The sequence below is a fragment of the Schistocerca piceifrons genome, chromosome 4 (assembly GCF_021461385.2).
Source record: "Schistocerca piceifrons isolate TAMUIC-IGC-003096 chromosome 4, iqSchPice1.1, whole genome shotgun sequence".
NCBI lineage: Eukaryota > Metazoa > Arthropoda > Insecta > Orthoptera > Acrididae > Schistocerca > Schistocerca piceifrons.
In genome coordinates this window covers 398,102,167-398,120,845 of record NC_060141.1, presented here as the reverse complement: position 1 = coordinate 398,120,845, position 18,679 = coordinate 398,102,167, and the positions used below count along the sequence as shown (strand labels likewise).

General features: G+C 43.5%; 1 protein-coding gene across 1 annotated transcript in view; it reads left to right on the top strand.

The window, feature by feature from the left end:
• The window catches only part of LOC124795868 (zinc finger and SCAN domain-containing protein 12-like), an 83,233-nt gene extending 65,753 nt beyond the window's left edge, over positions 1–17,480 (top strand). The window contains exon 6 of the mRNA XM_047259950.1: positions 14,366–17,480. Within this exon, the coding sequence (XP_047115906.1) occupies positions 14,366–14,541 (176 nt within the window). The 3' untranslated portion in view covers positions 14,542–17,480. The remainder of the gene's footprint in view (positions 1–14,365) is intronic.
• The last annotated feature ends 1,199 nt before the right edge of the window (positions 17,481–18,679 follow it).

Below are 18,679 nucleotides of genomic sequence, written 5' to 3'. Positions count from 1 at the left end.
ACAGTTCAGAGAATCCTCTTCTGCGACAGTGTCTAACGTTCATTTCGTCTATAGGCCGTAAAGACACATTACGGGAGATAACTTTATACATAGCTATTCAATCGTTTTGTCCTCGCACCATTTACGAGCGGAACGGGAAAGAGATGGATTAGCAGTGGTACTGAGTAATAGAGCCATGCATGAATATCTTCCACCATGTGCTCCAGGCTGTCTTGCATAGGGTGCATTTATACTACACAATTATTTATTCAGTTACCACTTTACGCACCATACAGATACCATGTATAAATTATTTTTGATTTTGATCATCTGATGATTTACAAGACGGTGAATGATAGCATCACCTAGAAGCAGTCTAAGAGGTCAGCTCAGATTGTCTTTTAAATCGTTTATATTGATCTGGAACAGCAGAGGGCCTATAACACTTCCTTTGGGAATGCCAGATATTACTTCTGTTCCACTTGACGACTTACCGTCAGTTACTACGAACTGTGATATCTCTGACAGGAAACCAGGAATCCAGTCCCACAACTGATTAGAAGTCGCTTGTGAGGAACGGAGTCAAAAGCCATGTGAAAATCTAGAATCATGGAATCAATCTGAGATGCCCTGTCGATGACACTCATTACTTCGTGCGGATAAAGAGCCACTTGTATTTCAAAAGAACTATATTTTCTGGATCCGTGGTGGCTATTTGTCAATAAATAATTTCTTCGGGGTGATTCATAATGTTTGAGCATAGTATGTGATCCAAAATCCTACTCCAAATCGGCGTTAGTGAAATGGCTGTTTAATTCAGCGGATTACTCGTATTAGCTTTCGTGGGTATTCGTGTGATTTGTGCAAGTTTCCAGTCCTTGGGTATGGATCTTTCTAAGAGCGAACGGTTGTATATGATTGCTAAATATGAGGCTGTTGTACCAGCATACTCTGAAACAAACCTGACAGGTATATTATCTGTTCCGGAAGCCTTGCCTTTCTTAAGTGTTTTAAGTTATTTTTCTACACCGAGGATGTCAATATTTAAATTAATGATGCTGGCAGTTGTTCTTGATGCGAATTCTGGAATATAAACTTCACCTTCTTCGGTGAAGAAGTTTCGGAGAACCGCGTTTAGGAACTTTGGTTTAGAGCACTGTTATCAGTGACATCACCATTGGTATTGCGGAATGAAGATAATGACTGCGTTTTGAGGAATGTGTACTTTACATACAAGCATAATTTCTTTGGGTTTCCTGCCAGGCTTCCAGACAGAATGTCGTTGTACAAAAGATTAGAAGGATCTCGCACTGACGTTCGCGCTAAATTTATAGCTTCAATGCACCTTCGCCAATCTTGGGAATTTTGCGTTCTTTTAAATCTGACGCACTTTTCTCGTTACTTCTGCAACAATGTTCTGACCTGTTTTGTCTACCATGGGAACTCAGTACCATCTCTCATTAATTTATTTGATATATGTCTCTCAGTTGCTGCCGGTATTATTTCCTTGAATTTAAAGCACATACTGGGTTTGTGTGATCGTCCCACTTCACGTCACTTCTTAGTAAATTACCGAGCGAGGTGGCGCAGTGGTTAGCACACTGGACTCGCACTCGGGAGGACGACGGTTCAATCCCGTCTCCGGCCATCCTGATTTAGGTTTTCCGTGATTTCCCTAAAATCGCTTAAGGCAAATGCCGGGATGGTTCCTTTGAAAGGGCACGGCCGATTTCCTTCCCCATCCTTCCCTCACCCGAGCTTACGCTCCGTCTCTAATGACCTCGTTGTCGACGGGACGTTAAACACTAATCTCCTCCTCCTCCTCTCTCTTAGTAAATTCTAAAACTAAAGAGCGACGAACCACGAAGAAATTATCCGAATGGATTAAAATCGATAGATGTGATGTACGTGTACAGACAAACGAACGATTTCAATCTCAGGAAAATTGGGTGATTTATTCAAGAGAAAGAGTTTCAAAAATTGAGCAAGTTAGTCCACCTCTGGCCCTTGTTCAAGCAGTCATTCACCTTGGCACTGATTTACACAGTTGTTAGATGTTCTCTCGAGGAATATCGTGTCAAATTCTGTCCAACTGGCACGTTAAATCGTCAAAATTCCTAGCTGGATGGGGAACCATGCCTATATTGCTCGAAACATCTGAATTAGGGAGAGATACGGCGGTCTTACTGGCCAAGGTGGGGTTTTAGAAGCACGAAAACAATCCATAGAAACTCTCGCCATATGCGGGTGGGCATTATCTTGCTGAAATGTGAGCTCAGGATGGCTGGCGATGAAGGACAAAGAAACGGTGTGTAGAGTATCCTCGCCGCATCGCTGTGCTGTTAGGGTGCCGCAGATGACAACCAAAGGAGTCATGCTATGAGAAGAAATGTCACCCCGAACCATCACACCATCACTGCTGGTTGCTGGCCTGGGCTGATATGGAGCGTCCGCAGACACGTCATCGCTGGTCATTGGGGCTCAGTTCGAAGTGAGACTGATCAGTCAAGACATTCTGCTCCAGTTAATGAGATCCCAGGCTGAAGATGTGTCTCGAGACGCCATGGACAACGGTTGGGATACCAACCAGACAGTCTTCCGCCATAGGGCTCGAGAGCCAGAAGTAATGGGCTTGGGCGCCATTTCTTTTCTAAGATGCGTCCCTTTGGTTGTTATCGACGGCGTCCGCACAGCTCAGCGGTACGTCGACGATATTCTACGGCCCCTTACGTTGCCCTTCATGACAAGCCATCATTGATTTACATTTCAGCAAGATCTAAGCTGTATCTCTCCCCAATTGAGGACTTTAGGAGCATTATGGGCAAGATCCCCCCCCCCCCCCCCCAACCAGCTCGGGCTTTTGAAGATCTAACCCGCCAATTGCACGGAATTTGGCACAATATCTCTCACGAGGACATCCAAGAACGCTATCAATCAATGTAAAGCCGAATAACTGCTTGCATAATGGCCAGACGTGGATCAGTGCATTATTGACTAGCTCAATTTGAGAAGAACTTTCTCCTGTATAAATAATATTATTTTTATGTAATTTTTCCTTGTTTTTGTCTTAGATGTATATTCTTCCTAATATAATGTATACATTCATTCGTTATTTGCTACTCTTCCTGGCCGGCCGGGCTGGCCAAGCGGTTCTAGGCGCTGCAGTCTGGAACCGCGCGACCGCTACGGTCGCGGGTTCGAATCCTGCCTCGGGCATGGATGTGTGTGATGTCCTTAGGTTAGATAGGTTTAAGTAGTTCTAAGTTCTAGGGGACTGATGACCTCAGAAGTCACGTCCCATAGTGCTCAAAGCCATTTGAACCATACTCTTCCTGGTGCCGCAGTTTTAGCGGCAAATGTCTCATTTGAGCGAATAATTCTGCAGGAATTAGCGGAAAAACGGAAACCAACTGTACAAAACAAATCTGTCTGGATACAAAATGCACAACGTACAAAATGTCAGGTGAAAATTCTCAGATGAACTTTCGTCAGCAAGAAGAAAAAGAAGAAGAAGATGACGAAAAGTTCGAGCTGCGTTTCAAAGACGACGTTAGCGCTTCGCTTGCGCCTTTCGTCGTCCTTTAAGGGCGGCTTTGATAAAGGGCGCAGGCGACGCGTCGGCGTACGTAGCGGGAGGGCCCTTCCGAGCGCCATCGTCACGTGTAGAATCTAATTACTCCGCCGGGGCCCGAGACAAGAGGCCGCACGCAGCCGCGCTAATTGAGATAAAAACACGCCTCGCTGCCGCCTCCCGGCTCCCAGTTACCGTCGCCCAGGGCCGCAGGGGAGCAGCAGGTTTGGACATCGACGCCGCCGCGGAGCGCCGTCAGCGATATTCAGGTCCTGCAAGGGTCTGATAAATGGAGGCCTCTCTCGTGACTAATAAAATACGCAATTCGAATGACACAGTATTCTTTTCATTCAAGTCATTGGGCTTCGAATACCAACATAATCTGAGGTGATGAAAGTGACGGGATACGTCGTAATATCGTGCTGGACCTCCTCTTGCCCGGCGTAGTGCAGAAACTCGACTTGACATGGATTCTACAATTCGCTCGAAGCCACTATAGTCGTCCATACATGCGGAAGTGTTAATTTCGTGTGATTAGGGCCTGACTACTTGGAAAGGCCGGGAAATACTGGAAGATTTCAATTACATTACATCATGGTCAGACAGAGATTCCGAAATCAGATACTGGATTGTAAGGCGTACCCAGGAGCAGATATAGACTCAGATTACAATATAGTAGAGATGAAGAGCAGGCTGAAGTTCAAGACATTAGTCAGGAAGAATCAATACGCAAAGAAGTGGGATACGGAAGTACTAAGGAATGACGAGATACGTTTGAAGTTCTCTAACGCTATAGATACAGCAATAAGGAATAGCGCAGTAGGCAGTACAGTTGAAGAGGAATGGACATCTCTAAAAAGGGCCATCACAGAAGTTGGGAAGGAAAACATAGGTACAAAGAAGGTAGCTGGGAAGAAACCATGGGTAACAGAAGAAATACTTCAGTTGATTGATGAAAGGAGGAAGTACAACCATGTTCCAGGAAAATCAGGAATACAGAAATACAGGTCGCTGAGGAATGAAATAAATAGGAAGTGCAGGGAAGCTAAGACGAAATGGCTGCAGGAAAAATATGAAGACATCGAAAAAGATGTGATTGTCGGAAGGACAGACTCAGCATACAGGAAAGTCAAAACAACCTTTGGTTGCATTAAAAGCAACGGTGGTAACATTAAGAGTGCAACGGGAATTCCACTGTTAAATGCAGAGGAGAGAGCAGATAGGTGGAAAGAATACATTGAAAGCCTCTATGAGGGTGAAGATTTGTCTGATGTGATAGAAGAAGAAACAGGAGTCGATTTAGAAGAGATAGGGGATCCAGTATTAGAATCGGAATTTAAAAGAGCTTTGGAGGACTTACGGTCAAATAAGGCAGAAGGGATAGATAACATTCCATCAGAATTTCTAAAATCATTGGGGGAAGTGGCAACAAAACGACTATTCACGTTGGTGTGTAGAATATATGAGTCTGGCGATATACCATCTGACTTTCGGAAAAGCATCATCCACACAATTCCGAAGACGGCAAGAGCTGACAAGTGCGAGAATTATCGCACAATCAGCTTAACAGCTCATGCATCGAAGCTGCTTACAAGAATAATATACAGAAGAATGGAAAAGAAAATTGAGAATGCGCTTGGTGACGATCAGTTTGGCTTTAGGAAAAGTAAAGGGACGAGAGAGGCAATTCTGACGTTATGGCTAATAATGGAAGCAAGGCTAAAGAGAAATCAAGACACATTCATAGGATTTGTCGACCTGGAAAAAGCGTTCGACAATATAAAATGGTGCAAGCTGTTCGAGATTCTGAAAAAAGTAGGGGTAAGCTATAGGGAGAGACGGGTCATATACAATATGTACAACAACCAAGAGGGAATAATAAGAGTGGACGATCAAGAACGAAGTGCTCGTATTAAGAAGGGTGTAAGACAAGGCTGTAGCCTTTCACCCCTACTCTTCAATCTGTACATCGAGGAAGCAATGATGGAAATAAAAGAAAGGTTCAGGAGTGGAATTAAAATACAAGGTGAAAGGATATCAATGATACGATTCGCTGATGACATTGCTATCCTGAGTCAAAGTGAAGAAGAATTAAATGATCTGCTGAACGGAATGAACAGTCTAACGAGTACACAGTATGGTTTGAGAGTAAATCAGAGAAAGACGAAGGTAATGAGAAGTAGTAGAAATGAGAACAGCGAGAAACTTAACATCAGGATTGATGGTCACGAAGTCAATGAAGTTAAGGAATTCTGCTACCTAGGCAGTAAAAGAACCAATGACGGACGGAGCAAGGAGGACATCAAAAGCAGACTCGCTATGGCAAAAAAGGCATTTCTGGCCAAGAGAAGTCTACTAATATCAAATACCGGCCTTAATTTGAGGAAGAAATTTCTGAGGATGTACGTCTGGAGTACAGCATTGTATGGTAGTGAAACATGGACTGTGGGAAAACCGGAACAGAAGAGAATCGAAGCATTTGAGATGTGGTGCTATAGACGAATGTTGAAAATTAGGTGGACTGATAAGGTAAGGAATGAGGAGGTTCTACGCAGAATCGGAGAGGAAAGGAATATGTGGAAAACACTGATAAGGAGAAGGGACAGGATGATAGGACATCTGCTAAGACATGAGGGAATGACTACCATGGTATTAGAGGGGAGCTGTAGGGGGCAAAAACTGTAGAGGAAGACAGAGATTGGAATACGTCAAGCAAATAATTGAGGATGTAGGTTGCAAGTGCTACTCTGAGATGAAGAGGTTAGCACAGGAAAGGAATTCGTGGCGGGCCGCATCAAACCAGTCAGTGGACTGATGACCAAAAAAAAAAAGGGCCTCCCGTCGAGTAGACCGTTCGCCGGATGCAAGTCTTTCGATTTGACGCCACTTCGGCGACTTGCGCGTCGATTGGGATGAAATGGTGATGATTAGGACAACACAACACCCAGTCCCTGAGCGGAGAAAATCTCCGACCCAACCAGGAATCGAACGCGGGCCCTTAGGATTGACATTCTGTCGCGCTGACCACTCAGCTATCGGGGGCGCACTGCGAAAGTGTTGTCGGTGCGGGATTTTGTACACGAACTGACTTCTCGATTATGTCTCATAATTCTCCGATGGGATTCACGTCGAGCGATTTAGGTGGCCAAACCATTCTTTCGAAATGTCCAGAATCTTGTTCAAGCCGATCGCGAAGAATTGTTCCCCTTGACATGGCGCATTGTCATCCATAAAAATTCCATCGTTGTTTGGAGATAGGAAGTCGTTGAGTGGCTGCAAATGGTCTTCAAGTAGCCGAACATAACCATTTCCAGTCAGTGATCGATTCAGTTGGACCAGATGATCCAGACCATTCCCTTGTTAATACAGCCCACACCATTACGGGGCCATTGCCAGCTTGCACAGTGTCTTGTTGACGAGTTGGCTCCGTGTCTTCGAGGGGTCCACATCGTACTCGAATCCTGCCGTCAGCTCTTACCTGCTGAAATCGAGACTCATCTGATCAGGTCAGTATTTTCCAATCGTCTAGGGCCTAACCGATATGGTCACGAGCCTCTAGGAGAGGCGCTGCAAGCGATGTCGTGCTGTTAGGAGATACACTCGCGTCGGTTGCTTGCTGTCTTACCCCGTTAGGGCCAGATTTTTCCGCACTGTCCAAACGGACACGTACATCGTACGTCCCACATTGATTTCTGCGGTTATTTCACGCAGTGTTACTTGTCTGTTAGCACCGACAACTCTATGCAAACTCCGCTGCTCTCGGTCGTTACGTGAAGGCCGTCGACCAATGCATTGCCTGTGGTGAGAGGTGGTGAGAGGTAACGCCTGAAATCTGGTATTCTCGGCACATTTTTGACACTTTTTATCGCAATATGTTGCATTCTCTAACGATTTCCGATACGGAATGTCCCGTACGTCTAGGTCCTACTATAATTCCGCGTTCAAAATCTGTTAGTTCCGGTCGTGCAGTCATAATCACGTCGGAATCCTTTTGACATGAAGCACCTGAGTACATATGAGGCCGGCCGCTGTGGCCGAGCGTTTCTAGGCACTTCAGTCGAACCTGCTACGGTCGCAGGTTCGAATCCTGCCTCGGGCATGGATGTGTGTGATGACCTTAGGTTAGTTAGGTTTAAGTAGTTCTAAGTCTAGGGGACTGATGAAGTCAGATGTTAAGTCCCATAGTGCTTAGAGCCATTTGAACCATTTGAGTATATATGACAGCTCCGTCTATGTTCTGCCCTTTTATACCTTGTGTCCGCGATACCACCGCCATCTATATACGTGTATATCTCTATCCCATGACTTTCGTCACCTAAGTGTAAATAATCGAAATGAGCGCCCTAGCAAAAACTTTGGGCTTTTATTTACTGTATCCCAGTGCCCTGGTTTGACTGTAATAACTGGTTGCTTCAGTAATGCAGAGGGCACGCTCCAAGCCGTGATGAACCAATATTCATAACTAGACTTTGTGATAAGAACTGGTCTTGTGTAACAAATGTTATAACATAGTGTCTCAAGGAAATTTTATTGCAATTCCACGTTCAAAGCCTGATAATTCCCGTCGTGCGACCGTAATTACGTCGGAAACCTTTCCACGTGGAACCCCTGAGAACAAGTGACAGCTCCTCCAATTCACTGTACTTTTATACCTTACGTAGGCGATATTGGCGCCATCTGTTTATGTGCATGTCGCTATCCCATGACCTCTGCCACCTCAGTGCATTATGAGCAGTGCACATCCTGTTGAGCTATTCCACGCTCCCTTCTTTTTCCTGCTCTTTACTACGTATGTTCAGCGCTGCACGTAAAGATGTTACTCCTAGAGGCCGGTCGAATTTCTTTCCTGTTACCACCCGTTTCGTCACTGGGATGGAATATGTGTAGGCCAACTGTCTGCGCGTAGAGTTATCCCATGTGCAAGTTTGAGAACGTGTTCGAAACGTTTTGCGAATAGCCTAGGTACCAGCTCGGTATTCACCTAGGTGGATGCGGGAACCTGCCTGAAAACCACATCCAGGCTGGCCGTCTCACTATCCCTCGACGTTAATCCGCTGGGCTGTTTCGATCCGAGCCGGCGTATCTCCCAGAAGCCCTGAAGCGGCGAGCTTACCCTCGCGGCTGTCCGGACGGATCAAAACTTTTACGCCTTAACATATCTGCACCTGGTCCTAGGTCTGGTTTAACCCTTTGTGACCCATAAATATGAAAAATACATAAATTTTTTAAAGTAATTAACATTTATTATCATAGTAAGCAACGAATACTTAAAGATATTAATGAAACGTAAACATTCCGTTGCTTTAAGGAGGTCGTTTCATTTTGGAATGTAATTTTAAAGTTTTTCGCAAAATTAATCTTTATCATTATAGTAAGCAACGAGTGTAAGAAGAAACTGGCAAAAATTCAAGAATGAATTGTTTTCAGGAGATGGTTCCACTTTCGAGACACTAGGATGTACAGTTTTCAACCACACCGGCATTCAGAGTGAGTCAGTAGGAAAGGTACGTGTCTTGATCGGTGATAGCATTAGTGATTCTGAACAAAATCCTTGATGTGGATATACGCCCTATTCCGAATGGTTTCCGAGATAGAACACTTTTAAGTACAATTTCTATTTATTTTCTGTATTATTCACGGTCAGTGTTTACAACGTGCCACAGTAATATAGAGGAAGTTGAGACGAACATTGTGATACAGGACGTTGTAGTCAATCAAGTCGGAAAACTACCTCAAACTGGCCTACAAAAAGCACCTAAGCTACAGCGCACGCGCGTCGCGCGAGATTTTCTATATTCTCACGATCTCTCCGCGCAAACTGTTAGTCCTAGGCAAAAAATAAATAGGACCTTTTTGTAGCAAATTTAATTTAGTTTAATTGTATACTGAGACACGTTTTCGTTGGAGAGTGTGATTTTCGAGTCATTAAGGAAAAACGTACAGAAGTGACATTAAACGTGTTCTATCTCGGAAACCATTCGCAATAATGCACATGTCCAGGTGAAGTTTTTTGTTCAGAATCACTAATAGTATCGCGTCTCAAAGCATGTACCTTTCCTCCTGACTCTGCCTATATTTGAAAGCAAGTCCGCATTTTCCCTAGACACAACCAGACATGTCGAAGCACCCACGAATTCATGATTCTACAACAACTTATAATCCTAAATAACAAGCAGATATGAGCCAAAAATTTAATAAATTTTATATAAGAACTGAAAAGTACTATCAGAAACTCAAATTCCTTAGAAAAGCTTTAGGTATACGGCTGCTAAAAAAAAAAAAAAAAAAAAAAAAAAAAAAAAAAAAAAAAAAACCTTACTACTACTACTATGACGTAGCACAGTCTCCGTCCCGACTGTTCCAGTGAGCGCTAAAAGTGACTGCTACAGTCCACTACAATTGTAGAAGTGCCTCAGTGTACCACTGTATGTTTTACAACAGCATCGGTCGTTCAGTGCTAAAGGGACTGGTACTTCGTAACAAACTTAATGAAATCATGGTTTCATGCAGAACCCAGTGCCTCTTGAGCTTATATAATTGCATATAGTATGTACATTTTCGCCTATATTCACATCTTCGATTTTTTATTATTTTTGTACGTATGTGAACCTTGCAGTTGCGCATATTTGTATTTATGTTATGGAAAGAGTTTGTAATCCCACATTTTAACTGCTGGCAGGTCACCAGACGATGGGCTGGGCCCGAAACATGTTGTGCATGTGGAAATAAAAAAAAATCTCCAAAAACAGCTACGAGATTTTTTTTCAGCAACCAACAAGGGTCTTAGAGTAATTTTTACGACGATCATAATAGTGGAAAATGATAAGTGAATTAAATAAAGAGATTTACGATCAAAGACTATTTTAGTCCCCACAAATTTTTAAACATTAGTTCGATGCAGTCTTGGAGGTGATCATGCCAACCCTCATTTAAATAAAATATGTAGATATGTAGATAACTCCTCAGAAAGAGTAAAGTTCCTTACATAAACGTTAATCTTACTTATGAGACTGTTGCACAAAACTTAAGGACGACAGTAATCTTAGCATGCTGTATCATTGACAAGTGACATAGCTCGGTGAGACTTTCGCTATGCCTGGGAAGAACTACTACAGTATAACGCAGAAGGTAGCTGAAATAAAACACAATGATGTGAACGGAAATGAGAATTTTACTTAAAGACAATAATTATACCGAAGTCACCGCTTTTCATGATGGTCCCCTGGACATAACAAAACATGGGACATAGTTCTTAATCACCACGGACGGCCGTGCATGCTCTGTAACGTGCTTTGATGCTGGCCACACTGTTGGTATGGATGATGATGCTTGGTTTGTGGGGCCCTTAACTGCGCGGTTATCAGCACCCGTACAAATTCCCAACCTTTTCTCAGTCCCATCTCGCCAAGTGCATGAATGATGATGAAATGATGAGGACAACACTGACACCCAGTCATCTCGAAGCAGGTGAAAATCCATGACCCCGCCGGGACTCGAACCCGGAACCCCGTGCTCGGGAAGCGAGAACGTGTCCGCGAGACCAGGAGCTGCGGACCGGGTTGGTATGGAGTTCCTCTGGTAGGGTGTCCATTCTTCCACTGGCGCGGTTGACAACTGCTGGTGGTCCTTGGTGTACCCGCTCGGTCTGCAACAGATCTGCCCAACACATCCTACTCGTCCTCGATGATCGGCAAAGTTGCTGGTTGCATTAAATGCTCCCATCTCTCGCCATATGACAGTACAAAACGCAGCGAGGAACACCATCGAACATGAACGTTTCGATCGTCCAGCTCTTATGGTATATGTAGGGTAATGTTGCATGGGAGTGGTGGCATCCAAATCTTTAAACATGGTACACTGACCCGACAACGCCCTCCACATGTGTATCGTTTCAGGAGTGCATTCCGTCCTGACTTCATTTTCGTGCCTCACATTGCGCAACCTCATTGAACTGCGCAAAAAGAGAAGCTCTTGGAATGAGAGCATATTCGGTGAATGGAGTGGCCTGCCTGTTCCCCCTACATGCATCGTATGGAACACGTGTGGGATGAGTTGGGGAGAGGTATTGCAGCGCTTCGACATCGACCAACGACTTTCCATCAGTTGTGAACCACACTCGAGGAGTGGCTAGCATTGCTGCCTTTGGATCATGGGGTCCTGTGTTCGATTCCCGGCCGGTTTGGGGATTTTCTCTGCCCGGACACTGGATGTTTGTGTTGTCCTAGTTGTTTCATCATCATCATTCGTGACAGTTGCTACACTGAATTGAGTTAAAAATTGGACTGGGTAAAAATTGGGACTTTGTAGAGGCGCTGATGACTGCGCAGTTGAGCACCCAACAAACCAAACATCATCATCATCATCATCATCATCGCACTGGAGGTGGAATGGAACGCCCTACCACAAGAACTTACTGCCAGCCTTTGAAACCAGAATGTGAGTACGCTGCAGAGTATGCAGTGTCGTTCATGTTTATGAAGACCCTTGTTCCACTTTTGTAATGTCGAGGCCGGCCGCTGTGGCCGTGCGGTTCTAGGCGCTTCAGTTCGGAACCGTGCTGCTTCTCCGGTCGCAGGTTCGAATCCTTAGGTTAGTTAGGTTTAAGTAGTTCTAAGTCTAGGGGACTGATGGCCTCGGATGTTAAGTCACATAGTGCTTAGAGCCATTTGAACCTTTTTTTTTTTTTTTTTTTTTTTTTTTTTTTTTTTTTTTTTTTTTTTTTTTTTTTTGTAATGTCGAGGGGGCATCATAAATCGCGGTGACTCTAGTGTAATTATTGTCTTTGAATAAACGTGTGATTTCGTCTCCTGCGCGTTTGTTTCAGCTACCTTCTGTAATATACCGGGTGATCAAAAAGTCAGTATAAATTTGAAAACTGAATAAATCACGGAATAATGTAGATAGAGACGTACAAATTGACACACATGCTTGGAATGACATGGGGTCTTATTAGAACCGAAAAAATACAAAAGTTCAAAAAATGTCCGAAAGATGGCGCTTCATCTGATCCGAATAGCAATAATTAGAATAACAAAGTAAGACAAAGGAAAGATGATGTTCTTTACAGGAAATGCTCAATATGTCCACCATAATTCCCCAACAATAGCTGTAGTCGAGGAATAATGTTGTGAACAGCACTGTAAATCATGTCCGGTGTTATGGTGAGGCATTGGCGTCGGATGTTGTCTTTCAGCATCCATAGAGATGTCGGTCGATAACGATACACTTGCGACATCAGGTAACCGCACGGACTCAGGTCTGGGGACCTGGGAGGCCAAGCATGACGAAAGTGGCGGCTGAGCACACGATCATCACCAAACGACGCGATCAAGAGATCTTTCACACATCTAGCAAAAATATGACAAAAAATTGACACTCATGCTTGGAATGAGATGGGGTTTTATAAGAACCAAAAAAAAAAGTTCACAAAATGTCAAACAAATCGCGCTGGACATCAAAACGTCACAATCGTGTATAAAAGGAGCTGTACAAACATCGTACGTTCCAGTAGGTGTTTACCAGCCAGGCTGGGGATGCGATTCTGTAACATATCGACGTACCTCTCACCCGTCACGGTAGCAGTTACAAAACCAGAATCACGCATTTCCTCGAAGATAAAAGGCCCGGTAACGGTAGATGTGGTAAATCGAACCCATACCGTGACTTTCTCGTCGTGCAATGGAGTTTCCACGACAGTTCTAGGATTTTCGGTAGCCCAAATTCTGCAGTTGTGAGCGTTGACAGACCCTCGGAGCGTGAAATGAACTTCGTCGGTCCACAACATGTTACTCAACGAATATTCATCTTCCACTATCTTTTGAAACGGCCACACCGCTAATGCCCTCCGCTTCACTAAATCGCCAGGTAACAGTTCATGATGCCGATGGATTTTGTACGGATAGCATCGGAGGGTACGCCTCAGAGCCAACCAATCAGTAGTGTATGGAATGTCTTGGAGACGTGCGAGTGCACGAGCGCTGACTTCCCCGTGCATAGACGAACCCGCTACAGTCTCCATTTCTTCCTGAACTGTCTCAGCAGCATTACACCTTGTGCTCGGTCGGCCACTGTGTGGTCCATCGTCTAAACAACCCGTGGCTTCGAACTTCGAAATCATTCTCGCCACAGCCGCATTTATCATCGGACCTTTACCCATTCGAATCCTCGTACTATGGCAATAGGATCGTAACGCTGAACTAGCACATTCCCCATTCTGATAATACAGCTTGACTAAAAGCACGTTTTCATGTAACGTCAACATGCTGCGACTGCTGGCGCATCTGATTCTCTCTCTCTCATTACAGCTCCTTTTATACACGATTGTCATGCGCAGTCACTGACATTTTGCTGTCCAGCGCCATCTGTCGGACATCTTGTGAACTTTTTTTTTTGTTCTAATAAAATCCATGTGTGTCAATTTTTACCTCTCTATTTAAATTATTCCGTAGTTTATTAAGTTTTCAAATTTATACTGACTTTTTGATCACCCGGTACTTATCAGTTCTTTGTATGTACAAGTTTCATCGACTATGTTACGTGGCACTGACACCTCGTGAGAAAGTTACTTTTGTCCATAAGTTATTTCGTAAGTTACAGGCAAGACTACCATATCTGACAGCCTTGAGATACTAAATAAAGATTGTCTGTGTTCTGTTCAACCACTGTTGTCGCACGTGTGGTGTCACGCAGCAAGACATCATACGGCCGAAATCCGGCTTCAATTGGTTCACAGCAGCCCAAAAACGTCAGCGGCTGCGCCCGAGCGACGGACGACTACTCGAGTGTGACGTGTTGTGTGCTGTTGTGTGTCCGCAGGTGAGAAGCCGTACAAGTGCTCGTGGGAGGGCTGCGAGTGGAGGTTCGCGCGCTCGGACGAGCTGACACGCCACTACCGCAAGCACACGGGCGCCAAGCCGTTCAAGTGCCGCCACTGCGACCGCTGCTTCTCGCGCTCCGACCACCTGGCGCTGCACATGAAGCGCCACGTCTAGGCCAGGGCCCGCCCCCGCACCGCCCCCAGCGCCTCCCAGTCACTGCCACCCCCGCAGCCGCCGCCGCCGTCGGCCGCGGCCGAGCCTCTGCGTCCTGCGTCCTCCCGGAGAAGAGGAAGACCGCCGCCGCCATCCGGCGGGTCTCGGCGCCTCGCCACTCTTTTCCGGAAGTATTTTGGAAGGAAGCTGTAGGACACAGAGGACACAGAAAAAGGAGAGAGAGAGTTGAATTGTTAAAGAATTATAAATATATATATATATGTATATGTATACAGGGGCCAGTTCATTTAGTGTTAAAAATATTAAACAGCAGTCTTTCCAAGTGCTCGACAGCAAGTGGACGGCTCGAATTATGCCAAAAAATGGGTAAAAAAAAACTACGACTAACTGCGTAGTGATTCGAGTGTAAAGTAAAGAAAAAGAAGTTAGCTGGAGAGTAATTATTTAAAAAGAAAACGGAAGAAAAAGTGATACCCAAAATAAGTATTGTAACGTTGCCAAATGTGAGAAGTGTTACCAGTCGTCGTGTGAGTTGCGTGAGACGTTTGTCGTGGCCAGTCAGCACTCTTGTGTGTGTGTGCGTACTGTGCGTTGCAACCCACGTCCGTTAGTGCGTAGTTCCGCGGTAGGCGTAGCGTCTGTAGAGCTCCACTGTGAGGAGCGCGGAAAAGGAGATAGAAACGCTGGAAAACGAAATTTTAAGACACTATAAAAAAATAAGGAGAGAGAGAGTATGGTGACGATTTTCTAAGCAGGAGATAAAATAAAAAAAAAAAAAATCAGGGTTCCTACCAAGAGAGGCGCTACACGGGAATAATGCTCAAAAAAGCTTTACACGAGACGAAGCGTATTTTTTGTCGTGTGACGGTAGAGTAGTGGAGCAGGTGCGTGGCGGTGTGTTTGTGGGCGAGGTGAGCCCCACTTTGTGACGTGGTGTGGTGTGTGATGCAATGTGATGTGAAGTAATGAGGTGTGATACAAGGTATGAAGAGATGCAGTGTGGGGCGGACATCCTTACGTATTAGATGCTCTGTTCAAGATCAGGGTTTCGTCGCCAATAATTTCTAAGACAGTTTTTTCATAATCCAAGATTTTCTAGGTGGTTTAACGAGATGTTTAAAGAATTTTTTTCTCTCCAAACAAAAAAAAAGCTTCTTCCATGTCTACGAATTTTTTTCCAATCATCTTCCCATTTTTTCTTAATATTTACGAGTAAGAAATTTTTTCGATTAAATGAATTATATAGGAATTGAGAAGAGAAAGCAATTTCAGTATTTTGAAATAAGACTGGCTTCTGCGGTTGAGAGAGAAAAGACTTTTGTCAGCAAACAATTGTATTATGGATGTTATTGCGCCAGTACTTTTGTATTTCCATATCGGGCTCGATAGCAGTGGTTCCTTGTTTGTGGAGCTTTCGAACCCGCAAAAGACCGTCAAAAATTTCTTGACTGACGTGTGATTGCAAGAATTCGAATGTTATTTCTCTTATAGTCTTTAATTGTGCCTCACAAGAGTGGGCCTTGTAATGTAACTGTATTCTTTCTTGCATTTATTGGGCACGAGATATTTTTCAAATGTTAGCAGAAAATCAAAATATGTTCGTAGAAATAGTTGTCAAAAGATGTTATGTCACCTTTGTTTTTCGTTGTACGTTAGACATAGGTTTAAGAAACTATTTTTCTTTTCTCCACAGTATACAGCATAAGTGTCCTTGACTGATGTATGCGTAACAACGACTTCCTCTCTCTGAAATAGCCTTACAGACCGTTCGCTTCAGTCTATTTTCACATTCCTCTTTTGAATCGGACTACATTCTTTTATGTCTTTCCGAGTCTTTGTTAATACGGTCGATGAAAAGAAATTATAAAAGTAAAAAAAAAGAAAGAAATTTAAAAAAAGCAGTACATGTGAGCTCGAGTGACTGTGACAACAAATGAATTTATTGAAAGGGAAAGTAAACTAGATTTTTTAGTATTTGTAGTATTTTGTACAGTAAAGGACTTCGCTGAAAACGCGAAATCTGTCATTAAAGATAAAATTATGTACGAAGTAATGTATATTTTGTGCGCAGATTTAAGGCACATGCAATTGTGTTTTACAATTTGTAAAATTGTCATACAAATAGACGCTTTGAATGTTACAAAAAAACGAGACAACACACAAACGAGTGAGTAAATAACCAAATTAAAAAAAAGAGAAAAAACGAGAGGCTATTGTAAGTTTGTTTTTAATATATATTAATAAATATTATTATTATTATTATTATGATTATTATGATTAGCGAGTCAGTTAATCTTTTTGAGTGATCAAAGTGATTGTACAAATAACGCGTCCTCTGCAGCATTTAAATAAGAAAGTGAAAAACCTCATCTACAGTTCTTCCGGTGGAAAAACGCATACGGGCGCTCAAATGTTGCAAATGGGCGTAATATCAGAGAAAAAAGTACATCCTATTAATGTTTAAGCAAGATAAAATGAATAATTTGTCATGTTGAATTTTTTAAAAACTGCTTTTTGCCTAGATATTGACGTATTTTTAAGAGATAATTTAAATAGTTATAATTTCTATAAAATATTATCTGTTTTTCCCTTGTCGAGAGACTTAGCGTACTCCGATGAAAGTGAGAAAAGAGTACCTCTTGTCATTTTCTTATCCACTTCCCTTTACTCCCCTCCCTGTATTTCTTCCAGTCTTCCTCTTTAATATACCCGACAGCCCTCGACCACTTTCCCCGAAAAAAAAAGGATTAATGTTTCTCCAAGAAATTTGTTTACATTGTATTTCACTAGTTTGTGTGAATGCCGGCGGCGGCGCTGGCGGTCGCGCGGTTCTGCGCCTGCGCGTTGTAGAGCGGAAGCTGCCGACCGCCAGCGGCCTCGCCGAGCATTACTCTTGCTTGTATATCTGCTCACTGCAAATAAACGTACGTTCCTGTTCAGACGCCCGTGCTTATTCTTCTCCATAATGCCCTCCTCCTTCTGACCATTAGCTGTTCAAAAGACGACACAGGTAAGAAATCATGTAACATTCAGTGTCTGGACTAGTGCCGACAACCACATACTGCGTCTCGTCTGCCTTTCTAACGTGACTGCAAGCACTACTTTACACCACACACTGGAGCATTTCACGTCAGAAATTTAGATCCTTACTAACTTTTTGTACACGGACATTAGACCGTGGTCGAAGGCATGTTTCTGCACCTAAATTTTAGTCGCCTCATGTTAGAGGTATTCTCAGGGGCTAAAACTGTGTGTGGGTATCAACTATGACGTCATTTTAGTCTCTGAGGATGTCTCCATCATTTGGAGGCGAAATTCTAGGCACAGAGACACGCCTTAGCGGCATAATGCTCATGTAACAAAAACTGGAGAAAAGAGATGTAGAACATATCAATATGGAAAAACCAGTACTAGACAAAGGTGGAAAAGCTCAAAGGTGAAATGAGTGTATAGAGGGGCTGTTAAATGGAAATGATTGTGAGTGTAACATTATAGAAAGGGAAGAGGGCGTAGATGAAGATTAGATGAGAGATACCATACTGCGAGAAGAATTTGATAGAGCAATGAAAGACCTAAACTGAAATAAGACACCTGGTGTAGACGACATTCCGTCAGAATTTCTGGTTCCTTAGGAGAGACAGCCATGACAAAACTACTTCACCTGGTGTTCAAGATGTGAGACAGGAAAAATAACTCAAAATCTCAAGAAGCATGTAACAATACCAGTTCCAAAGAAAGCGGGTACTGAAAGGTGTGACTATTACCGAACTATTAGTTTATTAAGTCATGGTTGCAAAATAATGACACTAATTATTTACAGAGGCCGACCTGAGGGGAGATCATTTTTGGGTTCTGGAGAAATATAGGAATACACGAGGCGATACTAACCCTACTATTTATGTTAAAAGATAGGATAAGAGAGGCAAACGTAGTTTATAGCCTTCACACATTTAGCGAAATCTTTTGACAATGTTGACTGGAGCCCACTCGTTGAAATGCTACTGGTAGCGGGGGCAAAACACAGAGAGCGAAATATTATTTTCGTCTTGTACAGAAACCAGACGGTAACCGTGAAGAGTTGGAGTTCGTGAAACGCAAGCATCGACAGAGATTGAAGTGAGACAGAGTTGTAGCCGAT